The sequence below is a fragment of the Salvia hispanica genome, chromosome 6 (genome assembly GCF_023119035.1).
Source record: "Salvia hispanica cultivar TCC Black 2014 chromosome 6, UniMelb_Shisp_WGS_1.0, whole genome shotgun sequence".
Taxonomy (NCBI): Eukaryota; Viridiplantae; Streptophyta; class Magnoliopsida; order Lamiales; family Lamiaceae; genus Salvia; species Salvia hispanica.
The window spans coordinates 19,695,784-19,705,105 of NC_062970.1; the positions used below are offsets into that span (position 1 = coordinate 19,695,784).

At 41.6% G+C, this 9,322-nt stretch overlaps 1 protein-coding gene across 1 annotated transcript; it reads right to left on the reverse strand.

The window, feature by feature from the left end:
* Positions 1-7,528: 7,528 nt before the first annotated feature.
* LOC125194872 lies at positions 7,529-8,790 on the reverse strand. The gene is made up of 2 exons (XM_048093085.1): positions 8,373-8,790; positions 7,529-8,247 (listed from the first exon to the last, which is right to left on the reverse strand). The coding sequence occupies exons 1-2, from the start codon at positions 8,788-8,790 to the stop codon at positions 7,529-7,531; spliced, it is 1,137 nt and encodes a 378-aa protein (XP_047949042.1).
* Positions 8,791-9,322: the final 532 nt, after the last annotated feature.

The following is a 9,322-nucleotide window of genomic DNA, read 5'->3' on the forward strand; positions in this document are numbered from 1 at the left end:
CCGGTTTTGGTTCGAAAACCGGCGGTTCCGGTTCCCAATCGCCGGTTTTCGTACGATTCCTCGCGCTTACGGTTCGGTTTGGCGGATCTGGCGGTTTTCACTTTTTTTTTGCTATGTAATTTGGAATTTTGGACTTATACAATAAATTGGAACAAGACAATGGATAGTTTAAATTGAAATAAGACGAATTAGGTGAAAATCATATCAATTTTATTGAATTTGAGTTGTAACGGGCAACAATACATTACAATTGTCAATACATATATAACAATGTGATATAATTTACTAGTGTCGTCGGAACATAAATAAAAAAAATTATGAAATGGGGGGAAAAGGGAAAAAATTGAAAAGGGCTTGAGCTCAACTTAAACTTTCAAAGTTAAACTTTTCAAATTTAAGTTGAGTTGCCTACGTACCCACAATTTTAATGAGGAATCAAAGTCCACGTAGTTCTCTTACCTTGCTTACCTATTTGGCCGGCCGTGCTCGCCGTTCACCGCCCCCCGTCATTGATATTGTTGAGCGCCCTCGCTTCCGACCTTCTCATGTCTGCCTTTTCCCAATCATCAAGTAACATAGTGACTTCCATGTTTTTGGCAGAGAGATTGCTCCTTTTGTCGTGTAGGACACAACCGCCGACACTAAAAGCTTGTTCCACGACGACGGTGGAAGCGGGAACGGCCAAAATCTCTTAGTCATTATCGAGAGTATCAGAAACTCTTTGTCATGTGTTCCCCACCAATCAAGGACGTCATTTGTTGAGTAGGAGGACCTGCATCTTAAAAATAAGAGCGCGATTCCAAATATATATCTAACTCACTAGTAGCTCTAGTCCTATTGGTTGTAGCACCGTATATATCTTGCAATTGTGATACTACGTTGGGATCAATCATGACATTGTTATAGTTCCCGCCACCAAAATCAAATATAGAAGGACTAGGAGGAGCACGTACCTAGTGAGTGGTGGTATACCGCATTTCATATTCCGCATACAGAGCACGAAGTGCACTATCTAACCTTAGTTTGATTTCTTTAACATTCAGAAGATTTAGTTTGAAGCCTCCTCCTCTTGTCAAGCCCATTTCGCGAAGTTGAGAAAAATCCGAATCGTGCAAACAACAATAGTACACGTCTAAAATTTTATGCACGCCATGCAACTTCCACTTTGGATCTAAGCATTTTGCTATCAAAAACACATTTGGAATACGCGCAAAATATTTCAACCATATAAAACAAAATAGCCTTCAACTCTATGAATTGAGTATTTTTCACACATGTCTTAAAACCAATTGCCACACACATGCAATGCTCCAAAACGAGCACAGAAGTAGGATAATAAACACCGGATAACTCAACAGTGGCATTTTTGAAAGCTTGGAATAATCGAAACAAATCCATGCTGTAGTCCCAACAAGAGGTATCAAAAGCAAATCAGAAGGAACATGTGGGCAAGTTCTAAAAAAATCACATAAATATTCAATGTGGTTCAAGGTCGCGACTCCAACATATCGTACGTCGAGTTCCAACGAGTTGAAACATCTAAACGAAAATTGGTGTACCTGCACTGCTTGCTATGGCAATATTTCTTCCAAGCTCTACCAGTAGGAGCTTTGTCATGAATCAACTTAACAACAGTTCTAATAGGATCAACATACTTTTGCCACAAATCGATCGCATCTTGAACACACAATTTCAAAATATGAGAAATACATACATGAAAATATTTTCCATCAATAACAGAAGAACATGCACTGATGAGTTCATCTATACTAGCAGTGTTAGCGTTTGCATTATCAAAACCAACAGAAAAAATTTTATTGATCAATTGAAATTCATTCAAAACTTGAATGGTCAATTGAGCAATTGCCTGTGCAGTGTGTGGTGCGGGAAATTCCCGAAATGCAATCAAACGTTTGTTTAAAGTCCAACTGTGATCAACGGAATGCACATTGATGCCCATATATGAAATTTTGCAAAAACAATCAGTCCATACATCAGAGCAAATCAAAACTTTATGACCCAAGTTAACAATAAACGTACCTAATTGCACCTTCTTTTCCATGCATTGTCTAACAACAGCTCGAGTCATAGAAGTTCGACTCAATTATCTTGCAACAACATTAGAAACTTGTCGCATACTTGACTCAAAAGCATTGTTATCAAAAGCATTGAACGGAAAATGTTTCATCACAGCAAATCTAGACATCACATTAAGAGCATTTTTGTGATCATATTTTAAAAGAGTATTGCTACACATACCTGATGTTTGGATGGACCCGTCCCACTCCCGGTCCCGACTCTATGTTGAAAGTTGAGTTGAGTTTGGGTTGGAGCGGTACCAAACTCGACCGGATGTGCTTTCTCCATGTGACAGGTAAATGTACCATATCCTCCACCCTTTCATAACAAGTATACGTTTTTTGCAATAGTTGCAATACACATTAAAACTGTCTAGTTCGGTACTATCTCGTACCTTCTTGAAATGTTTCACCATGATGTCTGAAGTTAAAGACCTTTCAGTTGGTTTAGGAGGTTGAGGAGGTTGTCCTCGACCACGACCACGACCACGACGACTCCCTGGTGGTGGTTGATGGTCAAGCTGAGGGCACAGTACATATCAGTTAATTCATAATCCCCAGGTCAAGGGAATTCACTAGATTACAAGGTCTAGGAACTCAATAACCAAGATTATTACGGTCGTCGGACTCACCTTCAGCCTGCTGTCAAAGAAAATAATACCTCAACCCACTACACTGTAATTAGCATAGAGAAGCAAGGGTCGAACCCACAGAGAGGAATACGGCGTGATTAATAGTTAAGAGGACTTGGAACGGTTTGGCTGTTGCCAAGCAAACTTGGGTTGATAACTTTACTACTAGACTGGAGAAATGCAAATGATCTATTCTAATAGCTAGACCTAGGAAAAGAAGAACATGATGAAAACATGCATGATGAAAACAGAGATCTAAACAGTGTAACACTTCAACGACGAAATTTACCATAGCTAGTAAACCATTTTCTTAAAATAGCTAGACCGACGAAAGATGAACTGTGGGGACCATTATTCTAAAACAGAAAGAGTACGGAATAAAGCTGCAAATCAAGTTCTAACTAACTACTAACTTCATCCTCTCCAATGATCCATGATCATATATGCAGGAAACAGAGTAAAACGTCAAATTGGAACAGAGCATGTCAAATTAAACGATGAAATTACGATCAAACTGAAAATTAGAACAGATCTACTATCACTAGATGAGGTAAATGGTAAGCAGTAACTAAAATTCAAAATGCATACAAAATTTCAACAGATCTAAACATCAGACGCTTCATCCACTCCGGATCCAAGCAATCCCCAACAAACCACAACAAATTTCATCTCCGATCACTCCGATCTAACCAAATTCTTCCGAGCAACTATAATTCCAGCACAATTCAACTCCAACAAAACATATCAAGTGCGAAAAGCATCCAAAGTAAACATAAATAGAGAATATAATGTAAACTTCCATAGAAAAATATACAGAATTCAACGATGATTCAACAACAAAAACAATCGCCGAGCTTCGAACAGCGAAGACTCGGCTCAAGAGTAGCCAAAACAGAAATTAAGAGCAATTTTTTCTTCGCCTCACGTAGAGACGGTGGTGCACATACTATCTTTCTATCAAGATGCGAACCTTCCCCCGACTATCCCACGGTGCAAGTGTGTGTAGAGAAATTGAATTGATGAGCTAAGAACTGTATGCTGGAGCATGAAAAAGTGTCTCTCAAATGTGTATGCGCTTCCAGTATTTATAGACGGACGGCTTCTAGATCCTTTCTTGTATTTGCTATTTTGCCCTTGTCTTCGAAACTCCCTCCGTTTTGTAAATTGTTGCTCCTCTGCTCCTTTTTTTTCTCATTTCATTCGCCTGGCAAATTTTCCTCTTATTTCCTCGACCTAGTGATTTTCTCTACACAACCTGACTTAAAACAAGTGTTAGACCCAGGAAATTGTTGAATTTACCCCCATAACCGATGCATAAAAGTAGCCTTATCAAACTACTCACACTTAAATCATACTTGTCCTCAAGTATAAAGACAAGAAAAAGAAATAAGGCGAATTTCAATGCATGGTTGTTTTAAGACCGACTCTACTGACACATAGACTCCTAGACCTAGACACATATAGACATGACAAAAAGAAAAAAACACATACTTAAAGAAAAATAAATGCATATGCATGAACTAGCTCAAGATCAATCCAATAGTCTACACTCTCCAAATCTTCCCATTCCCTTCTTCTACCTAGTCGGTTTGTCAGTTCGTCAAGATAGCCTATAGCCTTACTAGTTGTTGGATTCACTCGATCACTCATTCCTCACCAGGGACGTTAGGATCGGTCACTCTTAAGTTACGCCTTACCATTGATGCCACAAGTTATGAGAATTTCTCCTTCTAAACCTCCTTTTTCCCTAGAATTTTTTATTTTCACTGGACTTCGTCCAGCTTATACCTCCAAGTTTTTTTTTTTAATTTTATTTCCTCCCCTGGACTTCGTCCAGCTTATACCTCCAGTACTCTCTTTTTTTTTCTTTTCCGTGGGGTTTCACTTTCCACCACTGTTTCATCTTTTCTATATTCTCTCCCTGAGCGTCAGATGACAACCTCTTTTTTACATGTTAGCACACAGTATTTAGGCTTATAACTCACTTATATAATGGGGCTTCACAACTAGGTCAGCTAAGGCATTTTCTATCGTTCTTACTTCTTCCAAACCGATTTCAGCTTATTAAAGGAAGAGGCCTCAAAGTTGTAGTGCATTCTATCTTCAATTAATCTTACTAAGGGGATCTTGCCTTATTATTTTCACCAGCTCATGCTAAAAACACATAAAACCTAAAAAGAAACTAACTCCTAGATCTAATGACTCTTACACATGCTGAGAACAGATTGCACTAACTTCCTCCTCCCCTCCCACTTCACTCCAGCTTGTCTCCACGCTATCCTAGTGAAGGGGGGAACATGGAAGTTGGTGCATACGTCAAAACAAAACACTGATACTAAAACAAATATACAAAGAAACTTCTCACACTTAGACCGTGCACCGGGCTAAGTGGGAGAAGAAACAGTTACTGAACAGTACACAAACATTCTATACAAACAAAAACTTCTCACACTTAGACCAAGAATTGTGCTAAGTGGAAGATAACACATAAACAAATATAAACATGCTCAGCATAAAAAAAAAAAAAAAAACAAACACACAAACATTAGCAGGCATAAGAAAAGGGGGGATATCAATTCTGGGCCTAGCCCACTCGGGAGCCAGACCTGGGTGGTACACTGGGGCGATTCACCTTGACCTTCTTTCTCGCTGGCAACGCTGACCCTTCTTCCTCTGATACTTCCTTAACAATGGGCTTCCTCACAGACACATGGGCTACTAGCTTTGGGACAGATGCTGGCTTCTGGACAGATGAGCTGCCTTGACCAGGTTGTGTGGTCAGGTTGCTGGGTCCAGGCGGTAATTTCCTCTGGGTCTGGGAGAATTTATTCTCCAGCTACTCTGCCATTTTCTTCATTAGTCCTACCGCGTCAGACATCTTATCGTTTTGAGCAGATGATCGCTCAGCCAGTACATCAATGCTCTTAAGAGCCTGTACATCCATTTTCACTTCCCTGATTTCTATCCGCACTTCCATCAATTCCTTTCGCAACTCCTCACTGTCCATGGCTGCTGGTGCTTCCACTCCTTCAGGTTCCCTCTTCACCACACCATCTGGCGGCCCAATATCATACGAACAAGTTTCCTCTCCATCCATGTATAGGAGGCTCTTGTTGAAAAAATACTCCACACTAAATAGCTCCGGAGGTTCGCACATAGGCACTTTGGGGCCGGCCTTGGCAATCTTCATAATGAAGTTGCGCTCTATGTAGGCGCCAAGTAGATGGCAGGTATACAGATGGTGGGAAGAGTTTGAAGTCATTGAATGGCAAGCTTGTGCCAGCCAATAGTTGAGGTGGAGTTTGATTTTCTTTGACATACACGGAGTGAAGTAGAGCTCAGTAGTGGTGAGGGAAGCACTGGCAGTACCCATGAGGTTGTAGCCGATGAACCCCTGAGCAAATCGGAGGAGGTAGTTTGTGATGTGGAACCCCTTAGAAGCACTGGTCTTAAAGGTCCCACTCCTTCTTTGTGTTATTGCCTCACATGCCGACTGCGGTGCAAACCCTGCAGTGTTCTTCCGCGGGCCGAACATCCTCTCATTCCATATTCCTGCTTCGTCTTCCTCATTTGTAAACAACCCCATTCGGAGGGACCACTCCCTTATACTCATCGAATGCTCTATGTTGAACAGACGGAAGGAGATTGAATCAACATTCTGATTCGTAGGGTGTGGCAACTTCGAAATCACATCCACTTTTGCCTTATCCACCTGGATGCCTCATTCAGAAACTACATGCCCTAGTACAATTCCCTTCGACACCATGAAGTGACACTTCTCAAAATTAAGGACCAAAATTTTCTCCTAGCATCTCTTCAGCACAAGGTCCAGGTTGTCTAAACATGACTCAAAAGAGTCCCCATAAACGGTAAAATTATCCATAAAAATCTCGATACACACTTCCTGTAGATCTGAGAAGATACTCATCATGCAACGCTGGAAGGTGCCAAGTGCATTGCACAAACCAAATGGCATTCTCCTGTACGTGTATGTACCAAACGGGCATGTAAAAGTAGTCTTCTCCTTGTCTTCGGGATCTACATAGATCTGTAAGTACCCACTATACCCATCCAGGAAACAAAAATATTGCTTACCAGCCAACCTCTCTAGCATCTGGTCGAAGAAAGGTAAAGGGAAATGATCTTTTCTGGTGGCTTCGTTCAGCTTTCTGTAGTCTATGCACATTCTCCACCCTGTAACTAGTCGAGTAGGTACCAATTCATTTTCGTCATTCTTCACCACCTGCATCCCTGACTTCTTGGGTACCATGTGGACAGGACTGACCCACTCACTATCTGGAATCGAGTAGATAATTCCCAGTGACTGCAGCTTTAAAACTTCTTTCAGAACTTTCTCCCTCATGTTTGGATTCAGCTTTCGTTGTGGATCCCTGTGGGCCTTCGCACCTTCCTCCAATCTGATATGGTGCATGCATAGGTCAGGACTGATTCCCACTAGGTCTGACAAGGTCCAACCTATAACTTTCTTGTTCTTTCTTTGCACTTCCAGTAATGCTCGTTTCATGGGTCAATTGTAATTTCCTTGGACCCCGAAGAATTCTCCACACTAGACACACAGACTAATCCCCTTGACCTGGCAGACTCTAGGTTTTTGCATAACTCTGAAATAGCATCTGTCAACTCTTCATCTGTTAATTCCTGTGTGTGCATGGCTTCACACCAACCTGCTACTTCTCTGTCAATAGCATGACTCAGCTCTGAATTATCAATCTGCTCCTGCATTAGTTCAGTCTCAAGATATTCTTGGACCAGGGGGTTAATGATATCGACAACATGCAAATTCTCAATGTCCAAGGGTTATTTCATAGCATCATAAATATTGAATGTGTACTTTTTCCCATGATAATCTGAACATATTGTTCCATCAAACACATCAATTATTGTTTTAGCGGTGCGTAGGAATGGTCTTCCCAACAACACTTCACTAGACCCAGTACACTCATGCTCATTCATCTTAATCACATAGAAATCAGCTGGATAAAGGAAATCATGCACTTTGACTATCACATTCTCTAATACTCCCTCTGGATGAATGCACGACCTATCAGCAAGTAGTATCACTACTTTGGTCTCAGCTAATTTCACCCCCATGAACTTTTTATAGAGCGAAAAAGGTAAAACATTTATCGAGGCACTCAAGTCACACATAGCATATTCCACTTTCAAATTACCTATCTCAACAGGTAGTGTGAACATACCTGGATCAGTTTTCTTAGATGGTGGCCTCCTCTTTTGAATCACGGCTGAAACATTCTCGCCTATCACAATCTTCTCTTCTAGTCTAGTCTTCCCGGCTATGAACTCCTTGATAAATTTGCTGGACGTGGGTAGCTTTAACGCTTGGAGAAATGGCAAGTTTATCTCCAGCCTCCCGAAAATTTCCATGAAGTCCATGGGATCATCCTTCTTCTTCTTTGCTTCTCCCCGATGTGGGAATCGCTTCACAACCTTATTGGGTTCTCCTTGGAGGTTATCTCCAGTCTCCTTGCCGGCTCCTTCATTGATTTTCCCAAACCCTGGGTCAAGGAAAAACAGGGTAGCGTCCTGAGGCAATGGTTTCTCTAAATTGCCTTCCTGAGATCATCCTCTTTTTCCCTTGCTTCCTTTGTTCTGACCCTTTTCTTTTGTTGGGTTAAATCACCGGCTCCCACTGGCATTCCTTCATCAACTTCCATGACATGGCCTTTATATTCCCTTCCTGATCTCAAGGTAACTTGACTGACATTTGTCCGGTCAAGCAGTTTCACCGATGCTGGTATCCTTCCTTCATTACTTCGCATCTCACTAAACGAAGTGGCGATTTGGGACATTTGCTTAGCCAACATGTCCATTGCAATGTTCTTCTCCTGCTGTGCATCTTGCAAATCGTGAACTAACTCGTTATTGGCCTGGATATTGTTCTGAAAATGTTGCTGATATGTTATCAGATCGCCTATCAAGTATGACTGACTGGATTGAGCACCTTGGTTTTGACTTCCCTGACCTGGTTGCGGTCCTTGGTTCCCCTGATTCCTTTGGTGAGGTGGAATGTAGGTGTTGGGTGGTTGATTTTGGTTCATGTTGACCCAATTTCCTTGGTTTTTTATTCCCCAGTTGATCTGCCCTTCTTGATTTCTGTTAGGCCAGTTCTGCTGGAAGCTTGATCCTTCTTGATTCTTTCCGATCTAGTGAGGTTGGTTGTTCGGCCCCTCCTGACTTCTGTTAGGCCAATTCTGATGATTCTCCATTGGGTTAGGATGCTGGGATGGAGGTTGTTGATTTCCATCACTCCATGTAAAACAGGGGTTGTCCCTCCATGGAACATCCTTGTTCCTCCATTGGTTCCAACTTGGGTTCTGATTATTTTGACTCCAATTTCCCATTGCATTCACCCGAGCTTGGTATTCTCCATCCCCTGACGGACCATAATAGAGTTGGAACAAATTTTCTTCTTGACTTGGCAACTTCTCCTTCTCCTGTGAGATAGGGGAATTTTTCTTTTCGATTGCGCTGAGAAGCGCCCTTTCCAATCGATCTATTCTGTCACTCACTCCTTCTCCTTCCTGTTCGCTTACTGCATTTGCTGATCCCCTTCTAAGAATGGAGCGGGGT